Source organism: Canis aureus, chromosome 31 (assembly GCF_053574225.1).
Source record: "Canis aureus isolate CA01 chromosome 31, VMU_Caureus_v.1.0, whole genome shotgun sequence".
Classification (NCBI taxonomy): domain Eukaryota; kingdom Metazoa; phylum Chordata; class Mammalia; order Carnivora; family Canidae; genus Canis; species Canis aureus.
In genome coordinates, this window is record NC_135641.1 from 36,948,396 (window position 1) to 36,975,807 (window position 27,412).

General features: G+C 38.5%; 1 protein-coding gene across 13 annotated transcripts in view; it reads right to left on the minus strand.

Moving 5' to 3' along the window:
* The window catches only part of ZBBX (zinc finger B-box domain containing), a 113,365-nt gene extending 101,436 nt beyond the window's left edge, over positions 1-11,929 (minus strand). For 10 of the 13 annotated variants that reach the window (XR_013369643.1, XR_013369642.1, XR_013369648.1 and 7 more), the window contains exons 1-3: positions 6,371-6,392; positions 5,758-5,894; positions 1,232-1,345 (exon numbers count right to left, since the gene is read on the minus strand). Coding sequence is in view for 6 of the 13 variants with exons in the window: in XM_077880204.1 (XP_077736330.1) it covers positions 1,232-1,345; positions 5,758-5,825 (182 nt within the window). In the remaining 7 variants the exon portion in view is untranslated. Of the gene's footprint in view, positions 1-1,231; positions 1,346-5,757; positions 5,895-6,370; positions 6,393-11,910 lie in introns of those variants that run through there. The other 3 variants (XM_077880203.1, XM_077880209.1, XM_077880202.1) reach the window with 3 other exon arrangements.
* Between the last annotated feature and the right edge of the window lie 15,483 nt (positions 11,930-27,412).

Below are 27,412 nucleotides of genomic sequence, written 5' to 3' on the forward strand. Positions count from 1 at the left end.
CAAAATGCAAACTGCATATATACTTTGACTCACAATTTAACTCTTGGATATCTTTGTGTATGCAAGCACAATATATATAGAAACATATTCACAGCAGCATTTATAACTGCAAAATAGAAAAAAAATAATAAATATCTGTAAAATACACAAATATCATGTGCCATTAAAAGAAAGGCATCATGGGACGCCCGGGTGGCGCAAGCGGTTGAGCATCTGCCTTCAGCTAAGGGCATGATCCTGGAGTCCCGGGATCGAGTCCCATGTCAGGCTCCCTGCATGGAGCCTGCTTCTCCCTCTGCCTGTGTCTCTGCCTCTCTCTTTCTCTGTGTCTCTCATTAAAAAAAAAAAAAAAAATCATCAGTTGTGTGCTGATGTGGCAACAGCACTAAGACATATTAAGTAAAAAAAAAAAAATAGGGTGTGAATCATTTTATAGATCACCTCACTTGTACAAACATAAGACATGTCAGATATACACAAACACACATTCATAGAAAATGTATAAACACACAGGTTTATACAAAGATATTAGTGGGGGGAAAAGAATTTAATTGTTAAAAACAGTGCTACAAATGGGCTGGGAGTCAGCCTAGAGCTAAGAAGAAATAATTTCCATTATATAACTATCAGTTCTGTTTGGCTTTTATCATCTGTATTTATTAGTTTTATAATAAAGGAAAACTCCCAGTAAAATTAGTACAGATACAAAGCACAATATTAAAGAGTGCTCATTAATAAAATTTCAGCTAAGGCACATTTGTCTAAAAATATTTTAAACATACTTGAGGGTTTGAATGATTCCTATATATGAACATGTAAACCCCTGTCCCGGCAAAGTATTTTCATAAATAAAAATGACCTTAAACACAAACTGGCAATCTCCTACGGATGGCAATGGCAGTTTTATGAGAGCAAAGGCCAACTTCTGCATTGCTGTGCTAAACATCCCAGACTTTAATGGTTCCGAAGAGTCATATAAGAGAAATAAGAAAGTGTAAGACCAAATAAGGTTCAAAGGAAACAGAAGTCATGCTAATGTTAAAAAGGAACATGCCTTAATGTAAAGGACACAAATAGAAAAAGCAGGAGAAATTTAATATTATTTGTTCATCAAGAAAAGTTAGAAAATTCTCATTCAGGGCAGATCTTTGTTGGAATGACAATAATATCCGAAATAGTTTTCTACTCAATTCAGTTTATTTCTCTATAATCCCCTGAAAATGTCACCTACTTTCTTTCTTCCTTTTCTTTGCTCCAAGCTGATTGGAATTCCTGTAGTTTCTTTTCCATCTGTTGGTTCTCCAGTTCTAACTGTACCTTCTCCAATCTCAGTTCCCGAGCATTTCTGAGTAAAAGTCAAACACAGAACATTCATTTGTGGTAAACAAACAAACGAACAACAACAACAACAACAAAAAAGGTAAAATAATTTTTGTGTCATCTTTTGCCCTTACAATTATGAATAGTAAATAAGTGATAAAGTACTCCAAGGACTTCCTTTGGAAGTCTATTGGTTTCTATGGTTTCTTAAGTTAACATTATTTTCCATTAACATTCACCTTAACATATGTATATTTTCAAACTTCAGATTTTTGGTTTACCTACTACAGTGCTAGAGGTTTCAAATCATAATTCACTTTCCATATGAACCCTGTCCTTATAAATGCACAAATATCTATGCTATACAAATAGAAAGTAAAAGAAAGAAAGATTTTCCAATTTCCATACTGTCTTTCCTCTAAAGAATTCAAGTAGTTCGAAGCACACTGTTTAAAATAACTGTTTTCCGTCTTTCTAGACAGGATACACATTTTTGCTGACCTGATCATCTTAGAAACCTTCAACAAATTTCTACCTCTGTGTTGTACAAGTACAATAACAAAAAAAAAAAAAAAAAAAAAAAAAAAGGCAGAGCTTGTTTGGGGCCTATTAGGGAGAAAGCATCTACTGAGGTTCTTGGTATAGGAGCCATCAAAAGGATTGAATGGGAACTGGGCCAATACCACCTATTGTTTCCTCTGAAGGAAAACAAGAAGAAAAGAGCTTTTTGAGGACAGAGAAGAGTCCCTTTACAGATTCTTGAGCAAGAGATTTTGGTAATAATATCTGAAGCTCATCAAACTTTGACACAAGCCATCTCCTTCATTTTATGCTGCTGGTCTCTTGTCAGTTTTAGTCACTGACTCCATCTTCCATAAGCCTATGCCAACCTAGTTCTCTAGCTTTTCTCATCTATCATCAGTTTAAATCTCTTCCTTTATTATTATATTAGTGTTTGACTATATTCAAATAATCCTCGTGCATACCCAAGGATTCAAAGGCCAGGAATTAAAAAATAACGAATAATGGGGATCAGAAAGGGAACTAATTTATAGGAACAGTCACCAAAGAGCAAGTGGGCCAAAGATACGTGCCCAAGTGGACACTATCCAGGGAGACATACGGAAAGTGAAATAAGGCAAAGGCTGCCAGAAGGTTCAGAGAAGCTGGCAAAATACTGAGGGAGAGGCACTATTTTCATTATATCTGCTCCACAAGGAATATTTCAGCCCCTAGGATACTGTGGTGATAGGACATGTGAAAGTACATGATAGGATATGAGACCCAGTAGAGCTTCCAGTACAGACAGGAATATACACACACAGATATGCATGAAGGTAATCAAAATAGAGTATAATGGTGTTGTCATTGGAGAAGAGCATGGAGGTACCTGAGCACAGAGAGGGCACGTACCCAGCTGATAGGCCTGCAAGAACAGTTCCTGAAGAAAGAAAAGTCTGAGCTGATCCCTACAGGATGAAAGGACCTAGCCAGTTACAGGGAAATGGTGAGAGCTGTGTTCCAGGAAGAAAGAAAAGTGTAGGCACTAGTAGACACAGGTGATGTGTGGGACAAGGAACAAGAGGTTCCACGTGACCAGGAATTATGTACAGGATGGGAACAGTGGCAAGAAATGGGGCGGCTGAGGTGGAGAGGGGCCAGGTCATGAAGAGCCACGCAGGCCATGATGAGGATTTGTATTCTATAAGAAATAAGAATTGCCAAAGGATTGTAAGAGAATGGATCAGACTTGCATTTTAGAAAAATCACTCTGACTGCAGAATGGGAAATTAGAGGGTGTAAGGCTGAAAGGCAAGGCAAGGCAAGGCAGCCAGTTGGGAGACTATTTCAGTAATCCTAATAATAGAGAGATGATGCTGGTCTGACTAGATAGAGACAGTGGAGAGAAAAATGGGAGCATTTGAGAAATATAAGGAAATAAAATTAACTGGACTTGGAGACTGACTTGAAGTATGTGACTCACCATAGAAGGGACAAAGAAGGAATCTAAGACAATCCTAGGTTTCTTATTTGGGCAACCAGAAAGATAATGATGCCTAGGTCACTTTGGGATGGGATGGAGACACAGTTCAGGACTGTATGCTGAGGATACATGAGCTGGTCTCCCTGTCCAGAGTCTCGATGGCCAACAACAATTTTCCATGGCTTCCAGAGGAAGAGTTCAAGAGCACAATTGTGATTGTGTTACTCCCTTGCTTAGAAAACTTTTAATGTTTCTAAAGACTCCACTGGTAGAGGAAAGGGATAAGACTGGAAAAAAAAAAAAAAAGACTGCTTACTGACCAAGTGGTCAAGTTGATGGGATGCTATGGGTCTGAAACAAGACAAGGGTTCCTTCTAGAGACAGCCTCAGACACAGAGCTGGGGGGGCGGGGGGGAGCAGGGGGCAGGCAGGGCCATTGGGGAAAACTAAGGTTGATTCTGCAGCGATCAGGTCGACCCAAAAAATCCAAGGGCCAGAAACAACCTGCTCAAATTAGTTGGGGGCTGGGAAAGAGGAATACAAACACCGGAGAACACCAATGCATAAGCCAAGATTAAGATCATCATTAAGATAGTATCAAATGCAAATAGGCTTCAAATAAGAAAAGGGGGACAAAGGGAACTCCAGAGCAATTACTGTGGAGTAGGTGTTCCTGTCCTACCTTTTGTAGGATATTGATCATGACTGGATCAGGGAAACCTAATCACCTCCAAAATAAATTCAAAACTCCTTAGTGCACTGTACAAGTTAATTTACTATCTATACAGTCCTGCCCTTCTAACTTTGTTCTATAAATCTCTGTTCCATAAATCACTGCATGTGTCTGACACTTCCCAAACTATGTGGTCTCTCTACCTTTGCACAAGTTTCCCCCCAGTAACTACCCAACTAACTGCATCATTCAAGCAAAGCTTGGAGACCTCCCCACCTGTGCCCCAGCAGCTTGGGCCATGTTCTCATTGCCCCTTGGGCTTTCTCATCACACCACGCTTGCTACTATCTCATAAATGTGATTTTATCTATTCATATCCTCTACAAGCTACCTGAGAACAAAGATTGTGTCTTCTTCCTCTCATATCCACCATTCCCTAGCACACTGTGTAGAACATGCTCACTTAATAAACGTCTGTTGGCTAAATGGTCTTTATGTATCTAAACACAGACTAGAAACACAGGACCAAAATCAAATTATATATGCCCCCTTTTCTTCTTTACACAAAAAAACAAAATCGGTAATAGTAGCAATTGGATAGCTCCCCTCCCACCTAAAAAGGGTAAAATTAATACAGCTGGTCTTGAACAAAAGAAGTTTGAACTGCATGTGTCCACTAATACACAAAAATTTTTTGATAAATACAGTATAGTGTTGTTTTCTTTTCCTTTCGATTTTCTTAGTAATATTTTCTTTTCTCTCGCTGAGTTTATTGAAAGAATACAGTATATAATACAATGCAACATACAAAGTATGTGTTAATTGACTACGTTCTCCAAGGCTTCTGGTCAAGACTAGGCTATTAGTAGTTCAGTTTTGGGGATGTTAAAAGTTACACAGGGATTTTTGACTGTTCTAGAGCATCAGTGCCCCTAACCTTTGTGTAGTTCAAGGGTCAGTTGTGCTGGGAATGCCATATATTTGTGTGACATTTTCCAGTTTACACGTGCTCTTACTCACAGTATCTCAAAAGTGAGGGAAGAATTAGGAAGGCTCTGAACACACTGAATAACCACAGGACTATTGATCTAATTCAGGGAACTCAAAACTAAAATTGAAAATCAACAGTCTGTCCCTAACCCAGACTGGCTGGCCCTTATCGATACTTGAGAGGCAGGCCTTGGGAATTTCCAGTGACTCTAGATGACCTCAAAAAGAAACAGTATATTGACACTGCCAGTACTCCTGCTATGTCCCGAAATTCCCAGAAATGGCTTGGCTAGCTGAATGTGTCCACAAGACAATCCAGGACGTAAGGTACCCTTCCCAAGAAAGGTGATTTCAACATACTGTCCCTAGTAGATGAAGTGCTGGGATGACACCTTCTATTCTCTATTGAAAGATCTTTCAGTCCAATAATCTCCCTAAATTTCAGTGCCTTTCAGTTTCTTCAGGGTGATTCCTTTTTAACCCTGAAAAAGTATCACAAACTATCTGAAACCTTCTGTTAGACTGCTTCAGTAGTCAATAAACCCAAACCTCACTTATAACTTTTCACCTCAATTTTGTGGCATAAATAATTTTAGTCCTCAATTTAAAAATTATGATAGATTATATCAAACCTACTATCTCATAGATAAAAATACACCAATGTAAAGAAAATGGAAATAAGAGCTCACAAATTTAAGTTCAAGTCCAAATTGTCTCATATAAAAAGAATACAACATACAGAAATGTTAGCAATTATTTCTATTTTAGTAATAAATATTTATGCACTTACCTGTATCTTAGCTTTACAGAATTTCCAGGTTTTCCCCATGGAAGAACTATAAAATCTTTGGTGTCCATGATCACAGTCTTTTGTTTTTTTTTCCAGTCTTATTATTATCAAAAAATTACTGTGATTTACAAAAACTTCTGAAAAAGTAACAAAGAATTATGCCAGAGTAAAGTAGTTAAATTACAAATTCAAAACCATGTGTAGTTGCAAGTTTTACAAACCGAAATCATTATGAGAAAAAAGCTTAATTAAAGGTTAAACAGTAAATATATATGTATATATGCTAAATTTAAGTTTTATATAGATCTATATACTAATAAAGTTATAAGTATAACATGTGATGGAACTAAAAATTTACGAATAATGTTATAGCAAAAAACTATGGAAATAGCTGAAAGTGAAGAATGCACTCATTAAGACAGAGCACATTCTCTGGCTCTTTCTGTGGTAAAGAGTATAAAAATATGCATCAGGTTTTGTTCCTATCCAAAAACAATATCCATGGCTAAATATAGGGAAAAGAAAAGAAACTTAGAGATACAATCCAAACTCAAAACCTTTCTTTGTACATATATGGCAATGTAAAATGAAAATTAAGGTATGTAATAATTACCCAAAGGCACTCTAATATCCTCATTCATCAAAGAAAATTTTAATGATGCTCTTTGCCTAAGATCAGAAATTAGCATATTTAGAAAGAATTTTTTAACAAGAAATGAAACAAAAAAAGATTTTCTGCCTAACTCCAAGTTAACCAGAAAATTAAAGTATTCAGAACACCCTATTTCCTGAATATCCCAATTATTCATGGTTCTATAATAATTTACTCTGTAATGCTGAATTACCAAATCACGTGCACAACTATTAGATTTTTATACCAATAAAAATTTCCAAATTCTGAACGCTCTTAAAGAAATATAAAAGGTATTACCATGCAGTCCATAGTTTCAAATGGCCAAACCATTTGATATTGTTGGTTTATACATGTGTTTCTACGTACTCACAACCCCCATAAATATTTACTAAGTCTCTGCTATATGCAAAGCACCATGCTGAGAGGCATGAAGGTATCAAGATCCAGGGAAATTTGTTTTCTATGCTCAAAAATGGCATAGAGTCAAAAAGGGCATATAAAACCTATATATAAAAGCCATAAAATAGGGTAGAAATTATAAAGGCCATAAAATTTATAGATGTAATAATATAAGAAGTGAGAGAAAGAACTTGAGCTGGCTAGCATTTAATGTGGGGATCTGAGGAGAAAGGAGGCTATCTAAGAAGATATGGGGGGGAGGGGGCACCTGGAGAGTACAGTTGGTTAAGCATCCAACTCTTGATTTCAGCTCAGGTCATGATCTCAGGGTTGTGAGATCAAGCCTCACTACAGGCTCAGAGCTGGGCATGAAACCTGTTTTAAGATTCTCTCTTTCTCCCTCTGCCCCTTCCCACTCCACACTCACATACACACACACACACATACACACAAGAAGATATGATAAACAGTCGACACTATGAGAAAAACAGCTTTCAAATGGGGACTAATGACTGATTCTATTTGGTTGATGTGCAGGTTGCGTGGAGGGGAAAAGTAGGCATACATTTGGAAATGTAGGCTGAGGCCCCATAACGAGTGGCTTTAAATGCAAAGTTCAGGCATTTGGAATTTACTCTGTAGCTAATGAGAATCACTGAAAGTTTAAGACGGAAGAACAGAAAATAAATCTAGAAGCTTTGCTCAAAAACTTCAGGAGAGAAGGCATCAGAACGGGAGTAACCAAATGGAAGGCTTTTGTAACATCAAAGTCTATATAGTCAAATGAGTAATTCTTCAGTTTTGTTCCTCTGGGACACTATCTCATAATTCCAATGATGCAACCACTGCTCAAAATACTTTTAAAATGCCTCTTTTGAAATCGCCTGCAAAGTCCACCATACATACCCAACAAACACACAGATCTACTTCGTTGTGCCTCATTTAAAACTAAAAAGGATATTGTTCAGCAAGAGCGACTACTTTGTTCATTCAAATCCAGTTTCAAGTTATTCTCCCCACCAAAAAAAAAAAAAAAATTAATTTAGTCTGAAAGAGTAGAGTTTGACTACCTTGAAGAAAATTCTGAAGGCACTTATTCTCTGAAGATAATCAAAAATGGAATTATACAAAATAATTCTATATTGCAAGCAGTGTAGTGGATGCATCGTAGGACTAAGTATATTTGTGCCTTCGATAAACAAATATTTAGCCACTCCTTTGTGACCTCTTTAAGCGTACTTTAGTCACAACGGTAAATAGGACATGGTGTCTTCCCTCAAAGAACTCAAAATGAAAGGGAAAGCCATATAGTGAGACAATACTGTGGACCATTCCAACAGAAGGAAATACTTAGGAGGGACATAGAACTTAGACTCACTTCTCAAGCACCAAGCCTTAGCTTTCAAAGCTAAAATCAGTGTCAAAGAAAACTAAAGATACCACTGGGAAACTAAGATTCGGTTTGCTCTGGGGAGGGGAGGGTGCATCTTCTCTACCCCTCCTTTGTAGGCAAAACCTTTGTCTCACTTAAAACGAAAGAGAGAGAGAGACAGAGAGAGAGAGAGAGAGAGAAAGAAAGAAAGAAAGAAAGAAAGAAAGAAAGAAAGAAAGAAAGAGAAAAAGGAAGGAAGGAAGGAAGGAAGGAAGGAAGGAAGGAAGGAAGGAAGGAAGAAAGAAAGAAAGAAAGAAAGAAAGAAAGAAAGAAAGAGAAAAAGGAAGGAAGGAAGGAAGGAAGGAAGGAAGGAAGGAAGGAAGGAAGGAAGAAAGAAAGAAAGAAAGAAAGAAAGAAAGAAAGAAAGAAAGAAAGAAAGAAAGAAGAAAGAAAGAAAGAAAAAGAAAGAAAGAAAGAAAGAAAGAAAGAAAGAAAGAAAGAAAGAAAGAAAGAAAGAAAGAAAGAAGAGAGGGAGGGAGGGAGGAAGAGACAAACTCTGGGAATAATCCTACTCAAAAAGAGTCTGTATCTCTTTTTTATTGTAATCTGGAAATACAATTGCTGGACCCTTGTCTACTGTGGCTAAGTTTTTCATGAAAAGTTCCACACTGTTATCATTACCAAAAAAAATTAAGCCAAAAGTTATGTGATCTTTAATTTTTAACTGTGTGGGGGATCGTGGCGTCTATTCCCCCCCACATTGTTCAAGGGTCCACTTGTGCATAAAACTGAATACACGACAACTGAAATGAATTCTTATAAAAAAAAGTCTGTAAATTTCATTAGGATGAGATGATTCAGATTTATAGCTCTGCTGATAATGTGATTTAACCAATCAATGGTCTTATTCGGGGGTATTTCACCTCACTGAATGCAATTAGTAAGGCTTCTTCTCAGCTAAATGTTTTATCAAGTCACACACATAAGCCAATTTTCCTGTATGAAGAGAAAAGGAAGATTATAATTGTGAGTCATGCTGTTCTGTCTGTTTCCTCTCGTAAAACCAACAGAGAGGCGGTCACCTTTCTCGGCACAGCAAGGACATAACAATGTCAGCCGGAAGATCAGCAAAGCCCCAAACTTGAGTCACTTAACGGAATCAGGGAACTACAGATCAACTCCCTATTATGCAAACTTCGTCATTCCACCTGTCCTTTGGTGACACAATTTTTTTTTCTGATTATTAAACACCAGAAGTTTAATAGCTATTTGGAAAATTGTCTGGTTACCTGATTTATTAGGCCGCATCATTTTTCCATCCCCAACCTATTCTTCCCCATTCCTATACGCATGATATGACCCAAAGGTGTCCATGATGGTTGGATTCTCCTTCCACCTGAGATCTCATTCTGGGAATGCAACCCAAGAATCAAGACTGGCTACCACAGAATGGGAACCAGGAAATCATGATGATTTAGAACCTTGGAAACTCAGAGCATTCATAAAGAGTTGCCCTACTCTCCTAGAATTTGCCATGATGCCACCGGCAGAATGGGAGGTTTGGGAAGCCACTGTTTTTGAGATGGGACAATTTGTATAGCTAAAAACTTTTTTTTAAAGATTTTATTTATTTATTCATGAAAGACAAAGAGAGAGGGGCAGAGACACAGGCAGAGGGAGAAGCAGCCTCCTTGCAGGTCCTTCCCAGGACCCCGGGATCACGACTTGAGCCAAAGGCAGACGCTCAACCACTGAGCCACCCAGGCGTCCCTATAACTAAAAACTTATCTGAGATGAGTTGATTATTCTAATGACCCAGATCATCTTAGACCTGAAAACTTAAATGCCAGTAAATAAGAATTTTTCTTTACTTTAACACATATTTTGAGGCCCAAAAGTAAAGATTAAAATCTTTCTAAATATGTAAGGAAAAATACATGATCCCTAGCACAATCTGATGCCTGAGCGGCCTACTGACTAAATATATGCCATTTTCTCCTGGCATAGGCCATGAAAGTAAATCAGGTATTGACTTCTCAGCTGCACTTCATCTTTCAGCCAAACAATATATCTGATTAATATTGCCTCAGGGTACTAAATAGTACCCATGTCATCCAGATTTTACCTTTTATATGCAGGTTCCCTTGAGAAAAATTAGCAAAGTTTGCTTGTGGATATCAAGGGGCAAGGAATCTTTTTAAAATATTTGCCAACTAAAAATGATAAGTAATATTAATGGATACTAGGTTAAACTTCAGAGGACCTTTGTGTCAAAGTGGTCTCTGAGCCTCAGTTTATCGCTATATTAAATGATGAGAATTCCACCCCACCGCACCCCACCCCACCCCCCACCCCCCTGCCCTCCCATCCCCACCTAATTTGCAAGATATCAAACAAAAGGACTCTAATTTGTGGCCTGTAAATCAGGGGGCTCCTTATGGGCCTCCAGAGAGCTCAGGGTTCAGGGAAGGGGCAGCCTTAGAAACTACCCTGAAAGTGGAATGAGGGAGCCATCAAGGCTTTTCTTAAACCACAGATTCTGATTTCATCCGTTTTACATAATGATCATATCTCTGAGTCAGATTGACTATAAATAAACTCCTCTATAGCTTAAAAAAAATGTTTTAAAGTCACAACAGTAAATCAATATACGATTATTAATTCTGTATCAACTGAAGACTTCATATGATCGCCAATAGCAATGAAAGCATTAAATTTATCAATCACACCTTCTGGAAATCCAACCCTTTCATGGATGAACCCTTTCACGACCTATGCCACTCATTCTCATAAAGTCCACTATTCCCCTAAGTGGTCACTTATGAATATTTTAGGAATGGGAAAAATTAAGGCATCCATCCAAGATTGGTGACAAAGCCAGAAATTACAATTTTATTCCCAGTCCCATTAGTTCCTCTTAGGACTTGAAATCTAAATATTGTTCTACAAACTTAAAATGATTAATTCCTATCATTCATATTCTTCCCCCTTTCATGATCTCAACCCATCATAAAAAAGGAAATTTAGAGACAGAATTGTATAGCATCAGATTATCTTCTAAATTTTACAACAATGTATTTAAACATCGGTGAAAACCTTTTGGGTGTCAAAGTGCTCCCATGTAATACAAGGTCACAAAGGCAAGGTGTGACCCCGGGAGCCCGAGATCGAGTCCCGCCTCGGGATCCCCGCAGGGAGCCTGCTTCTCCCTCTGCCTGGGTCTCTGCCTCTCTCTCTGTGTGTCTCTCATGAATAAATAAAATCTTAAAAAAAAAGAAAGAAAAAGTCAAGTTGTAGAGCGGGTACGATGGAACCCCCTGGTGTCGTGTCCAGGGTTCACAGTTCCCGACTCCACTGGCACCAGGGGCTCAGAAGTTCTCTGTTTATAGGAAAAAAAGGAGCTTCCACTCCTGAGGCCAGTGGGGCTGGCAGTCGGTGGGGCTGGACACCCACTCGGGCAGCGCCCCAGGCCCCCGAATCCCAGCCCACACCCGCCCCCGCCCCTCGGATCCCGGCCCGCCAGCTCGGAAGCCCACCCCCCGCCGCCCCATCTGCAGCCCCCGCCGCCCCACCTGGAGTCCCCGCCGACCCACCTGGAGCCCCCCGCCGACTCATCTGGAGACCCCGCCCCCCGCCGCCCCACCTGGAGCCCCAGCCGACTCACCTGGAGCCCCCGCCGACTCACCTGGAGCCCCAGCCGACTCACCTGGAGCCCCCGCCGACTCACCTGGAGCCCCCGCCGCCCCACCTGGAGCCCCCGCCGCGCCACCTGGAGCCCCCGCCCACTCACCTGGAACCCCCGCCGACTCACCTAGAGCCCCAGCCCCCCGCCGCCCTACCTGGAGCCCCCGCCGACTCACCTGGAGCCTCCGCCGCCCCACCTGGAGCCCCCGCCGACTCACCTGGAGCCCCCGCCCCCCGCCGCCCCACCTGGAGCCCCCGCCGCCCCACCTAGAGCCCCCGCCGACTCACCTGGAGCCCCCGCCGACTCACCTAGAGCCCCAGCCCCCCGCCGCCCCACCTGGAGCCCCCGCCGCCCTCCTCACGGCCGCGGGCCCCAGCTTCCCCGAACTTCCGCCTCGGTCTCCCTGGTTACCGCGTCAGCCCCGTACCCATGGCAACCAGGACGCTTGGCCGGGCCGCTGTTGACCAGCAGAGGGCACAAGGGAGCCCCGCCGGAGGGCGAAGGGGGCGAGGCCGGAGAGCGGAGGAAGGAGCCCGCGAAGCTCCGCAGGCGGCAGGTTTTCTGCGGGAGGCGCTCCTACCGCCTTGCAAGCGCTAGTCCAAGTTTTATCTGGAATATTTAATTCATCCTCACAACGGCTCAGTTTATATCCAAGAAAATTAAGGCACAGAAAGTTGAAATTGGGACCCCAATTTACACAGCTAGCAGATGGCAAACCCAAGAATTAACCCAAGCAGCTAAGGACTCCCACGTGTGTGCTCCGTCCAGTCGCTTATCAAAGGTCACAAGAGCCAAAATCAACCCTGAAATCCAGGTCTCAGGAACCCTCGCTTCTTTATACCGAATATATGACCCACGGGTGTATGGGTCACATGGCAGACAGAGAGAGAGAATCAACCCACGCTTCTCAGACTTCTCTGCTCCAGTCACCTGCTTATTTTTCACTCCCTAAACATCTGTAGTTTGGGGTGGGTGGTGGGTTGTTTTGTTTTGTTTTGTTTTGTTTCAGTTTATTTTATTTTTTTATTTTTTCAGTGAATTGAAAAAATTCTTCTAGATTTATTTAAACAGAGTTTTTTTAATGAAAATCTCTGTTGTAATCCATAGAAAAGAAAGTATTGGTAGCGTACACTGGTTTGGGAGGCTTTAGATGCCATTTTAAGTCTGACTTTTCCCTTTCTATTTTGTTTTTTTAGTTATATTCAATTTGCCAACATGTAATATAACACCCAGTGCACCCAGTGCTTATCCCATCAAGTGCCCTTTTTATTTATTTATTTATTTATTTATTTATTTATTTATTTGTTTGTTTATTTATTTATAGCTCTGTTTTTATATGCTTCAAGTAGAATGTGTGGTTGGTTCTTTAGTCACTTGGTCTAAAAATGTCTATGCTGGGCAGCCCGGGTGGCTCAGCCGTTTAGCGCTGCCTTCGGCCCAGGGCCTCATCCTGGAGACCCAGGATCGAGTCCCACGTCGGGCTCCCTGCATGGAACCTGTTTCTCCCTCTGCCTGTGTCTCTGCCTCTCTCTCTCTCTGTGTGTCTCTCATGAATGAATAAATAAAATCTTTAAAAAATAAAAATAAAAATGTCTATGCTTATCCACATCGTTATCTATCTTGTTACTAGACTAATAATCTCGACTCTTATGGTTAAGATACTAACCTTTGAACCATTGCTTTCCACATTAGTGTACTCTGTCAGAACACATTTAGTGTTTTCTCCTGGCAGCATTAATTGTACAAAACTTAACTAGCATAGATAAGAAAAGACAATGACAGTCTTATGGTTGTGATTCTGGGCTTTGAAATGAAGGCAGACCTGAGTCGGAGTCCTGGTCCTGCCACAAATTATCTATTGTATGACCTTCAGTGAGATATAAAACCCAGTTTAATTGGTTAAATGAGATAATAATAATAATCCATACATGGTCTAGCATGGAAGGGTAAATGAAACAATGTATATTAGGTCTTTAGCACTAAGCCAGGCCCATAGTTGGTGCTTAATAAATGGTTAAAAAAAAAAAAAAAGCAGTGGTGCTTCTGTACAGTGATCGATATCTAACTGCTCATGATATAAATTCACCAAATCCTTCCCTCAAATCCTTCCTTTAAATCTAGTATAATGACAAGTGTCAAATGGATATTCAATACTACTAGAATTTTCTTATGCAGGACTGTTTTCCAGACATGCTCTTCAAATTACCAGGAAAGAATTTTCAGTGTGTATCCATTCATTCATTTATTCAACAAATATTTGTTGAAAGTCCCTTCTTCTATATCTTGAAAATACTGCAGTGAAGAAAACTTAGCCCTTCTGTTAGCAAACATATTTTAATAGAAGCAGAAAGAAAATAAACAAACATATAAATATATGTTGGGTGCTTTGAAAACAATGCAGCGGAATAAAAAAAAATAAAAAATAAGAGTTTAAATTTAGGTTAGATGGCCAAGAAAGTCCCAGAATGCAGGGAGAGAAGAAGACATGGGGCAGTCAGGGCCAGGAACATTCCAGAGGGAAGAGCAAACAAACTTCAGTTCAGGCCCCATCAATAGCAGTATTTTGCATAAATCCTATGGATTACTTCTGTACAACACTGTTTTACTTTAAAAAGGCATGTTTGAAACACATTTACTAGTGCAAAGTAAAACCAAACTCATAAAAGTAATGTTTAAAATATTCTGGCACTTTTCAAAAGCGTTAAAAGGATATTACCTTGCTTATATTTAGAGAAACAGCTCATGCGCGGTTCTGCAAAACAAAGCAGAGCCAAAAAAATAAGCCCATGCCAAGTTACATGGTAAAATGAAAAATATGAAGAGCTTGTCTTTCAGAACCATGATTAGTGACAAAATGAAATGAAACATGTAAAAACAATGACACCTCTAGAGATAGGATTTCCTCTCTGCTGAAGCAGAGTGCATTTAAGTGACACCAGCAATTCTGCAAATAGTTTACCACATCTGTATCGGGAGCACAGTATTCCTGGGGGTTTTTGCAGATTCGTGTTTCATCATGCCAGTATGAAGACAACACTTGAACGCACGTTTTCTGAACTAGGGGTATTCAATGTGGGGATACACTTTACCCACACTGAAGAAACTGAGAGCGCAGACTTACTGAATTCAAAGGATAGCTACAAGGTCATGCTTAAAAAGACATTCTCTCTCTCTCTCTCTCTCTCTCTCTCACACACACACACACACACACACATTTGTGTTGCACAAGCTCCGCTCATTAAGTAACCTTCTTTTGTACTTGGTGCCCTCCTGCCTGGATGAAAATCGTGGCAGGCCTTGGGACTTTCTGGTCACTTATAGGTGATAAAAACTCTTAAATGAATAATAAAAATGTCCAGTTCCATATAATTGTCAGACTCTGCGTGTGATTCAGTATTGTTTCCCCTTCTCAATGGTTGGGCCTCCTGAATGGAGAGAGGCCTGAAGTCAAGAACCTCTTAAAGGAGGCTTGTGTTTTCATTCCTCACCATCATTCGCCCATCGGTCTTATCAATTGCCTACATTGAAATCACAGGAAAGGATAAGGATTGAAGCAGAGAAGCCCTAACTTGACTGGTACTGAGCCTGCCAGGTGTTTAGAGCAGGCCATTCTCCAGAGAGACCACCCCACCCCCATCCACTGAGGACATCAACCTACATGGCTCTAGATGCAGGGGATGCTTTCTCCTAACACCTTTGCTTACTGGGCCCCTAGGTATCCAGTGATTATTCTTGCTTCTCTCTGTGGGGTCTCAGTGATCCTCCTGGATGACCATTAAGTGACCCATTTTCTCTTACATTTTCTTGTGCTCCCTACCTGACCCTACAGGAAAGCCTCCTGCATGCTTTGTACTGCCACCCTGTGGGTGTGCAAGACAGCCAACGTAATCACCTCTCTTCAGTTCCTACACAGTGACCGGCCAGTTTAACAGCTGCACTTATGATTCCGCACATGGAAAGTCAAAACCAGTCTGCCACAATCCCGGTTGCAGGGACCCCCTGATATATGTCTTACCAGGCTTCAAATGACAGTCAGGGACTGTTAACAGACATTGCCCAAAACTTGGAAATAAGGTAGAGGAATCATTGCATGTCCTTTCAATGCCCAGTCTAGGAGCCCACTCGGAGGTTACCTTATTTTCTAAGAAAATGTACCTCTGTGTGATTATCATTTACTCTTCTCTGCATAGGGCTATGTAAAGTTACATGTTCATTGGTAGGATTTTTTCATCTATGAGTTTGTTATCATTTGCATCTAGATATGCAGTGAAGCTCTGTCTTTTAGATAAAATAATGCCAGAGGTTGGGCATTTACTGCCCCGTAATAATACATCCACCAGTTCGGTCTCTAACCTAAAAATCTTACACCAATATTTTTGGTCAATTTTTGATATAGAGTTAGCCTCTCAAGATTTTTTGAACCAGCTTTACCATCCTGGTGGTTCCTTTCATAATGAATTAAATAAACTGTGGAACATGATGTTCTAACCTACTGAAGTTATATTTTGATAGCACCAGGCCTTCCTCTTTTGAAGGGAGATGGGACACGGCATGCCAGCAGCTCTCCAAAAGCACTCTCTCAACCTTCACTCTACTTCTTGGCTCCTCAAATCCTTTTCTAGGCAGAAGTTGGTGGTCAGTTCAGGACTGCAAAACAAGTTTTCTACTTTCTCCACTTTACAAGTCCTATAATGTAACCTTACTCTGAAATGGAGCATCTACTTCCTTCATGCCTTGGCAGACACTGAATATAACATCCTATTACATATGGATGGGATTTTTCAAATTGTCAAGGATAGCTGAGCTTTAGAGGCAACATAAAATTACAAAAAGACTGCACAAAAACCTAAATTAGTATGATATAAATATATTTAAGTGCTTCTGAAGGGCTAAACTTAAGGAAAAAGAAGAAACTTGTGGTTAGGGGGTGACATTGTCCTCTTATAATTTTTCTCAGCCTTGTAATTTCTGGCTGTCACCAATGACACAGAATTCTTCAGCAAATAAATTTCCATAACACAAGGCAATTATTACTGATGTTTCACAAGTAGAGGAAAATCATCAGGGCATATGATAAATTTCTGCTTCCTGCAGTGTGTGGTTCTTTCCCAGTTGAAAAATAAATGTATAGGCTTGTTGGATGGGCACAGTTTCATTTCATCAGCACCTACTCAACATCTGTTCTATCCCATGCACTGCCCTGACCTGGATACAGAGGAACAAAGGTTGCACCTCTGCCCTTGAGGAACCCCCTGTCTATCGAGGGATGTGCGAGTTTACAAATAACTGATATGTAATGTACCAAGTACCATATTCACAAATTACGAACACATGACATGTTTGTGGCATGGCCAGAATTTCTGGATCATTGAAACACAGTATATGTGTCACAGAGCTGCAGATAAGAAGCGGTGCTCTGGTCAAATTTAAAAGCATCTCAGACATTACCCCTTTGACAATGGAAATCCCCAAATTGGTCTTAAAACAGAAAGACAACCACCTCAATTATGCTTATAGCAGCATCTTTCAAAGGTAACTGGTGCCAATGTGAGGATGGAGCAAAAGGAGAAGACAAAGACAAAGGGACAGTTTTGAAATGCAGTTATATTAGGCGAAGACAGAAACGGTGAGTCTGGAATAAATCAATGCAGAGGTCACAGGTCAAGTGAGATAGATTCAAGGGGATTTCTTAAACTCCAACAGCACTTGTAGCCTGAAGACATGCACTTGTCAAGGGAGAAGGAACAGTTCGTAGAGTGCGGACCAAGGAGGTGCCGGATCAAGTAGTGCAGTTTTGAAGTTTTTACTTCTGAGATAGCAATAAGAAGTAATTAAAAAAAAAAAAGGGCAAAATATAGGTCTAATTATTGGGAATGCGATGGGGGCTGGTCATATATGTTAGGGTGTCTCAGCATGTGGAAAATAACCAAAGATGCAGGAAGAGAGGAAGTGAAGCTAGAATTTGTGATGAGGGCCTTAGAAAGACCCTTGAGTTGAACATAACATTATTTTCTTTCTTTTTTTTTTTTTTTTTACTATACCCTTTAATTTGATACGAGGTTAATATTTCTTGGTTCCATTCAGGAATTGATAAACAATTCTGGTGGACACCAACAATCCGCTACTCATTCCCCTCCATTTACCTGGAAGCGATCTGTGAGCCTTGGCTGCATGTTTTCACAACCCAACCCACTCTTCTAATGGTTTATGGGACAGGAGTCCAAACTAGACCAGTCAGATTCTCTCTTGCAAGAATGTGGAATTGAGACTGAGAGAGAGACTCTTAGGGTCACAATATTTTGTCATTTGGACCACAGGAAGAAAAAAAAGAAAGAAAAGAGAAAAGAGGAAAAAAAAAAAGGGAAGGAAGGGGATTATCTAGCGGCTTTCCTTTTCCTGAAGACTAGCTACATCCTTGCCCTTTGGTTTTAAGACACACCCCTGTATCCTTAAGATAAATTCTCCTTTGTAACTTAAGCTAGCATGGCTCGGTTTCAGTTGCTCAGAACAAAGAAATGTGACTGAGACGACTGCCAGAAGAACTGTAATAAAACTTTCTTTAAAAAGCAAGTCCAAAGTATAGATTCCCAGAGAATTCTTTTAAACAGCAGTAGAATATTAATCTATGTCTCTCATAATTTTAAATTAATATTCCTACATATGCAAAGATAGGGAAGTCATCTGGCATTCTTTTGAAACCATTGTCTCAAAAAATGCTAAAAAAAATCTCTTGTTTATTTTTTAATCAGTTTAATTTCTTAGTTTATTTGCTTTAAGTTTGGCTGTGCCAGTTTTGCTAGCAGACAATTATTTATAATTGATGTAGCTTTAGGGAAAAGCTAATCTTAAAAAGAAAAAAGCTGGCATTTCAGAGAAAAAGTCATTCATTTCTGATCCTTGCCAAGTTTTAATAAGTGTATCCTACTGTCTTCTTGAGATTTATGCACTGTTAGCTGTACTTCATTTGGAAAATTTGCATTTTTCTCTTATGCACTCAAGCTGGGAGGCACAAAACAAGAGTTACAAGGTTTGTTTGACATGAGATGTCTAACGGTAATTTTCTTTCATCAACTTTATTCTCCTACAGTTCTGATCCCCAAGGGCAGATTTTTTCATCAGATTTTGTGGAACATTTTATAACAACTTTACCTTTGCAAAAGTTCCTTCCAAAACATTCCATAGGAGCTGTCACAACTCCCTCCACTATAGAACAGACTAGATTTACTATTTTTATGCACACGTTGAGTTAACATGATCTATGTACCCATCTTCACATTAACTCAGAAAACCCTGTGCATCTAACGTAGCTAGCTTTTGTGAAGCTGTGGACAATCACCAAATACTTATAGAGGACCTGCTACACAACAGGTATTTTGATGGATAATGGCTACACATATAAACAAGACAGAAATACATTCTGTCTTTGCAGAAAGAAAATAGTCTAGATGGGAGACAGAGAAGAATTCAGAATAACAACTGCTAAAACTGTGTGAGAACATGATACTGTAGGAGCACAAAGAACAGTAACCCAACAGTTGAGGCTCAAGAAAGGCTTCTTAGCACAAGATAAGTGATGTCCTATCTAGGTTTGGCCCAGATGGTTGAGTAGGAGCTCTAGACAGGTTTTGGGGAGGGTGGGTGAAATTAGGGAATGTTCTGGGCAGAGAAAAAAAAAAAAGAATATGCAAACTTCCCCACAGTGAGTTAAAATATGGTAAGTTTAAAGAATCTAAAAATTTCCAGCATTACTGAAACATGAAAAGGGCTTTGGAGAAGTGGGGAAGGGAAGAGAAAAGAAGTGGGAGTCACGCTCTGGCAAAAAGGAGACTAATTAAGAAGTTACTGCTACAGTCTATGAGATACTAGTGGCCCAGGCCTTGATCTAGGAAGCAATATTAAAGAAAGTGTAAAGATCCAGTATTTATGGTGAAAAGCTCATCATTGGGCTTGGAATCGATTAGAGGAGAGGCTGAGAAACAAAGGATGATCCCCAGGATTTATGGAATTGAAGATAAAATTTTTGCATTTAGGTTCACGAGATAGTGGTCTGTAGTTGTCTTATGCTTTTGTCTAGTTTTGGTATCAGGGCAATGCTGGCCTCAGAGTATGAATCTGCTTCTATCTCCTGAAAGAGATCATAAGGAACTGGTGTAATTTTTTCTTCAGTGTTTTGTGGAATTCACCAGTGAATCCATTTGGGCCAGGTACTTTCTGGTTTTGAAGGTTATTAATTATTGATACAATGTATTTAACATATACAAGCCTATTCAGAAATCCATTTCTTCTCGTGTGTTGTTTCACCACATTGTCATTTTCAAGGGATTACTCTTTTTCCCCCAGCTTATCAAATTTGCATGCCTGGAGTCGTTCAGAGTATTCACTGATTATTCTTTTAATGTCCAATAGATCTTCAGTGATCCACCCCTCTTTCATTTCAGATATTAGTAATCTGTGTCCTCTCTCATTTTTCCTTAGGTAGCCTGAGTAGAGAATTATTGATTTTGTTGATTATTTTGAAGAACTAGCAATCGGTTTTATTGATTTTCTCTATTGATTTCCTTTCTCTATTCAATTTCATTGATTCTTGCTCTAATTCTTATTATTTCTTTTCTTCTGCTTACTTTGGATTTAATTTGATCTTATTTTTATAGTTTCCTAAGGTAGAAACTGAGAGACTTATTTTAGATCTTTGGGGGGTTTTTTCTAAGATATACATTCAACGTTATCAATTTTCCCCCAAAGCCCTGCTGCATCCCGCAACCATTGGTAAGTTGTGTCTTCTTTTTCATTTAGTTCAAAATATTTTTTTCACTTCTTTTGAGATTTCTATTTTGACCCATGTGCAATTTGGAAGATTGTTGTTTAATCTGCAAGAATTTGGGGATTTTTTTTTAGCTATCATTCTTTATTGATTTTTAGTTCCACTGTGGTCTGAAAACATTGTATGATTTCTATTCTTTCAAATTTGTTCAAGTGTGTTTTATGGCCTAGAATGTGGTCTATCTTGCTGAAAATTCCATGTGATTTTAGAAGAATGTGTATTCTGCTGCTGTTGTTGGATAAAGTAGTCGATAGATGTCCTTTATATCCAGTTGATTGATGGTGTTGATAAGTTCAGTTATGTCCTAATTGATTTTCTGCCTGCTGGATCTGTCTGTTTCTGATAGAGGGATTTGAAATCTCTAACTAATGGTGGATTCATGTATTTTGGCTTGCAGTTCTGTCAGTATTTGCCTCACATAACTGGTCGTTGTTAGGCACATAAATGTTAAGAGTTGCATTTTCTTGGAGAATTGACCCCTTTATCATTATGTAATGCCCCTCTTCGTCCTGACTCCTTTCCTTGCTCTGAAAGTCAGCTCTGTCTGAATTTAATACTCCTGCTTTCTTTTGAGCAATGTTAGCATGTTTTGTATTTCTCCCTCCATTTACTTTTAATCTGTATGTGTCTTTACATTTAAAGTGGGTTTCTTTTAGACAACATATAGTTGGGCTTCATTTTTCTTTTTTCTTTGTTTTAAGTTTTTATTTTATTTTATTTTTTTTTTAATTTATTTTTTATTGGTGTTCAATTTACTAACATACAGAATAACACCCAGTGCCCGTCACCCATTCACTCCCACCCCCCGCCCTCCTCCCCTTCTACCACCCCTAGTTTGTTTCCCAGAGTTAGCAGTCTTTACGTTCTGTCTCCCTTTCTGATATTTCCCACACATTTCTTCTCCCTTCCCTTATTTTCCCTTTCACTATTAACATTCAATGTATCATTAGTTTCAGTTGTACAGTATAATGATTCAGTATTTCCATACTATACCTGGTGTTCATCAGAAATACTCTCCTTAATCTCCATCAACTATTTAACCGATCATCCCACACACCTTACTCTGGTAACCATCAGTTTGTTCTCTACAGTTAAAGTCTGTTTCTTGGTTTGCCTTTTTTCTTTCTTCCCCCTTTATTCATTTGCTTTGTTTCTTAAATTCTGAATATGAATGAAATCATATAATACTCGTCTTCCACGGACTTATTTTGCTTAGCTTAATACTCTTAGCTCCATCCATGTCATTGCAACTGGCAAGATTTCATTCTTTTTTGTGACTGAGTAATATCATATATATATATATATATATATATATATATATATATATATATATATACACATACCACATCTTCCTTATCCATTCATTAGTTGACGTACACTTGGGCTGTTTCCATAATTTGGTTGTTGTAGATAATGTTGCTATAAACATCAGGGTGCATGTATTCTTTTGAATTAGTATTTTTGTATTCTTTGGGTAAATACTGGTGGTACAATTGCTGGCTCTTAGGGTAGTTCTTTTTAATTTTTTGAGGAACCTCCATACTGTTTTTCAGAGTGGCTATGTCAATTTGCATTCCCAACAACAGAGTAAGAGAGGTCACAGATTTGTTTCTCTGCTTCTTCCAGCCCGCTGTCCATTGTCTTAAGCCATTTCCAAGATCGTTTATTGCATTCTTCATCTCTGATTATTTTTTCACTGTTTTATCCTTATGGTAAGAGTCTCACTGATGTCTTCTTTTCTCAAGCCCATTAAGTATCCTTATGATTCTTGCTTTAAATTCTCCATCAGTCATGTTATTTATACCTATTTCATGTAGATCTCTGGCAATGGCTTTATCTTGTTCTTTCATTTGGGATAAATTCCTCCATCTTGACATTTTGTCTAAGTTTCTGCCTTCTTCCGTGTGTTAGACAGGCTGGTTATGTTTCTGCCCATTCCTCAATGTGGCTTCTTCTCTCCCTTTAGTTGTAGAATTTGTTCTATCAGTCTTTAAGTCTATTTCTTGGGTGTTTAGGATGATTTGATCGTTCTCTATTGAGCTCATGGGTTAAGGTAAGCTCAAGGTCCTCCTCCAAAGCTTCCATCTTCCTCTCTTGCCAGGTTTTGTTTTTTGAGCCACTCTTACATTCTGTCTTTTAATTGGTACATTTAGACCACTGAAATTCAAAGTGATTATTAATGCAGTTGGATTAATATCTATAACATTTGGTACTAATTCAAATTTCTTACTTTTGTTCTTGCTCTTATTTTTTAAGTCTTCCACTTTTTTTTGCCTTTTGTAGTTTTAATCGAGCATTTTGTATGATTCCATTTTCTCCCCTCTCTTAGCATATCTGTTATACCTTTTAAAAAATATTTTTTAGTAGTTGTCCTAGTGTTTGTGGTATGCAAGTACAACTCATCCCATTCTGCTTTCAAATGACACTATACCCCTTGTTGGGTAGTGTGAATACCTCATAATTACAATATTAATTCTTATCTCACTTTCATGGTACCATTACTGTCATTCATTTCACTTATATACAAGTATATATATATGTGTGTGTGTGTATGCCATAAACAACTATACATATACAACGATGTGTATATATATATATATATATACACACTATAAATAAGTTTGCAAAAGTAAATGCTTGCTTTTAACTGTATAATTTTTGCTTTTATCATTTTGAACAAACTTTTCTGTTAAATCAATTAAGAACAAGAAAAATAAAAGTTTTTCTTTTACTGTTATTTATTCCTTCTCCAGTGTTCTTTTTTTTGTTGTGCGTGTAGATCTGTTTCTTGCCCATATCATTTTCCTCCTCTCTAAAGAACTGAATCTACATTTGTTTCAAGGCAAGTCTACTAGAAACAGATTTCCCAGGTTTTGTTTGTGTGAAAAATTCTTTATTTCTCCTTCCTTTTTCAAGAATAATTCTAGGTAAACTCTTTTTTTTAAAAAGCATGCAGTTCTTTCCATAGGCTTTTTAAAATTAGTTTCAAGTTTTTATTTAAATTCCAGTTAGTTAATACATAGTGAAATATTAGTTCCAGGAGTAGAATTTAGTGATCTATCAGTGACATAACACCCAGTGCTAATCATAAGTAGGTAGACTCTTAGAATTCTAAGTTGGTGGGATTTTTTTTCTTAACACTTTAACTAATTACTCTCCTCTGACTTACATAGCTACCAAGGAGAAATCGATAGTATTCTTGTCTTTGCTTCTCTCTAGGTAAGGTGTTTCTCCCTCTACCTTGTTTTAAGTTTTCTCTTTATCTTTGATTTCCATGATTTGAGAATGATATACCTACGTCAGTTGTTGGCCTATACTCTGCTTGGTATTCACTAAGCTTCCTAAATCTGTAGTTTGGTATCTGACCTTAATTTGTGGGAAATTCTCAGTCATTGTTGTTCCAAATATTTCTTCTGTTCCTTTCTTTCTTCTCCTTCTATTATTTCCATTACATGTATCTTGCACCTCCTGAGCACTTGGATATTCTGTTCTAGTGTTTTTCAGTCTTTTACCCATTTGTTTTCCAATTTTAGAGGTTTCTATTGAAATATTCTCATGCTCAGAGATTCTTAGCCAAATGGAGTCCATTTATAAGCCTATCAAAGTCATCCTTCACTTTTGCTACAGGATTTTTGATTCCTAGCATTTCTTTTTGGTTCTTTCTTAGAATTTCTGTTGCTCTACTTACATTGGCCATCTATTCTTGCATGGTGTCTATTTTATCCATTAAAGCCTTCAGTATATTAATAATAGTTTCAAGTTATCAATCTGATTATTCCAAAACATGCCTGCCATATCTGAGTCTGGTTCTGATACTCGCTTTGTTCTTAGAACTATGGATTTTGCCTTTTAGTATCTTGTAAATCTTTTTCTTTATCGATGGACATGATGTACTGAGTAACGGGAGCTGCTGTAAGGCCTTTAGTAATGTGGTGGAAAGTATGGGAGGGTGGCAAACATTCAAGTCCTGTAGTTAGAATTCTGGCCTTCACTAAGCCTGTGCCTCTGAACTTTGAACTTCCACATGTTTCTCAGTTGTTCTGCCTCCCCTTCAAGTGGGACAGGATGACTAAAGCCAGCTGGGGTTGGGTATTTCCTTTCCCCCAGCTCAGTTAGACTCCAATAAAATTCCCCTTGCCCTACTAGAAGCACAAGTGGATTTTCCTCCAAAATTCATTGTGAGAAACTGGTAGGATTTCAGGAGGCAAAACTCACAAAAGTGAGGCATCCTTCCAATAACTGGGTCCCCCTGGAGTTTTAACTCCGGGTTAAACTGCATCTCCAACAATTCCTCAATTACAGTTCAAATTTCCCAACCCTCACACTGGCTCCCAAGGAAGTTTCTGTTACAGTAAGTTGTGACTCTCCGTATTTGCCTATAGGCGTCTACAATTTAGAGGCAGTGGTTTGCCCTGTGAGCTTACTTGTCTTAAAGATCTAAGGAGCATTGTTGATTTTTCACTTTCTTCAACGTTTCACTTGTTAGGACTGAATGGTGACTCCCAAACTTCTTACAGGCCAGATCATAAACTGGAATCCTCCTTGTTTTTTCAATAATTGATATGCAAAAATCATACTTTAAATTTGCATTTATTATTCATAGTGAGTTTGAGTATTTTCCAACAGCCATTTGTATTTCTGTTTGTGAGAACTGTTTCTTTTCAACACGATTAATTGTTACTATTTGATTTCTACTACAAATAAGACTATCTTTTCTTTTCTTTTCTTTTTTTTAATTTTTATTTATTTATGATAGTCACACAGAGATAGAGAAAGAGGCAGAGACACAGGCAGAGGGAGAAGCAGGCTCCATGCACCGGGAGCCCGATGTGGGACTCGATCCAGGGTCTCCAGGATCGCTCCCTGGGCCAAAGGCAGGCACCAAACTGCTGGGCCACCCAGGGATCCCAAGACTATCTTTTCTTTTACACAACTTTATTGGGGTTGTACCTACAATAAACTACACATTTTAAGTTTATGGTCAATGAATTTTGACACATGTATACACCTGTGTAACTACCACTAAATTCAAGATATGGAAAATATATATCATTCCAAAAATGTTCCTGTTGGGCTCTTTGCAGTGAACATTCCCAGAAAGCCACTAATCTCTTTTCTGCTACTATGGAATAATTTTTCCTGTTCTAGAATTTATTATAAATGTAAACACGCTGTTTGTAGTCTTCTGTGTAAAGCTTCTTTACGCAGCATAATGTTTCTGAAATTTTTCTATGTTGATGTGTACATCAGCAGTCTATTCCCTTTTGTTGCTAAGAACTAGTCCATTGAATTATGATATACCACAATTTGTTTATACATTCATCTTCTAATGGACATTTGTGTCTAGTTTTCAGCTGTTATGAATAAAGCTGCCATAGACATTTATGTACAAGTATGAGAGTTTCATTTGCCATCACTTCTTTTATAAGCATAACCTATAAATTTCATGAATGGCTTCAGTCTTTATTCAAGGAAACAGAGCTTAGTTACGTGACCACATTTGACTAAAAGCGAAGCTGGAAAAATAGTCTGTAACTTAACATAGATGCCAAGTGCCCATCTAAAACTCAGAGTTTTTATTACTAGTGGAAGACAGACAGAATGGAAATATCAAGGATTGACTTCATGCGGAAGGGAGAAATCAAATCTGGCTTCAGGATTTTGGGTGGCTTTTGGTGCCATTACTCGACCTGACATGTTAAATTTGAGATGTTAGGTACCCAAGAGGTTGGATGAGTTTATTATTATGGTAAAGTTTTAGTTTATTTATCCTCCAAGGATCAAAGCTGGGAATACAATTTGAAAATCATTGTGTATGGTGTAATTTAAAGCAATGGGATGGGATGATATCAGAAGGAAGTAAATGTAGGATATGGTTTCCTTCTGATGATGCAATGATTTCATAGGCTGTTTTCAGAAACCAAATTAAGTATAAATGTAATTAGCAGAATGCTACCTAGCCTAAAACAAAACAACAAAACATAAAATCTTTTTACCCCTTTTCTCTAATAATATGGTGAACCATTTAGGGATTACATTTCCAAGCTTCTTCTAAAGCTGGGTATGGCTATATGACTAAATTCTTATCATTCAATGGAATGTTAGTGATAGTGTCCTCCAGTCTGGATGCCCATTTCTAGACTCTTACATTAAAAAAAATAATTTCCATCTTATTTAAGCCATTATATATATATATATATATATATATATTAGCATATATATATATATATATATATATATATATTAGCAGCTTAAGGCTTAACTGCTTTAGGAAGCATATCCAATTATTTCTTACACTCAACTAAACAGATCTCCACTGCCACATATTTTACTCATTTTCATTGATTTTATCAAGATCTTGTTTATTTTTTGGCATTACTTATTTAGGTTTAGTTTACAAAAAAGTTTTAGGTTGCTGGTATTTCTAAACTGCTCCAAGAAATAACGATATTATCTTGCAGAATATTAATGAATATTTTCTTCATGTACTAGCAATTCTTTCCAGTCATTGCCTCAATTAATTCTTGGTGCTAAAGTTTAAAAAAAGCTAATGTGGTTGTCCTCATTTCACTGAAGAAAACGAAGTAGAGATATTAAATTATTTGCCCATAATAGCAAACCAAGTTAATGGAAAAGGTGGAAGTAAAATGCAATTATCTCACTTCTGTTTTTATTGAACTATTGGATTACAAGTCACAACCAATTAAAAACAGGATACAAGAGCTAAGCAGCATAACCTTTTTA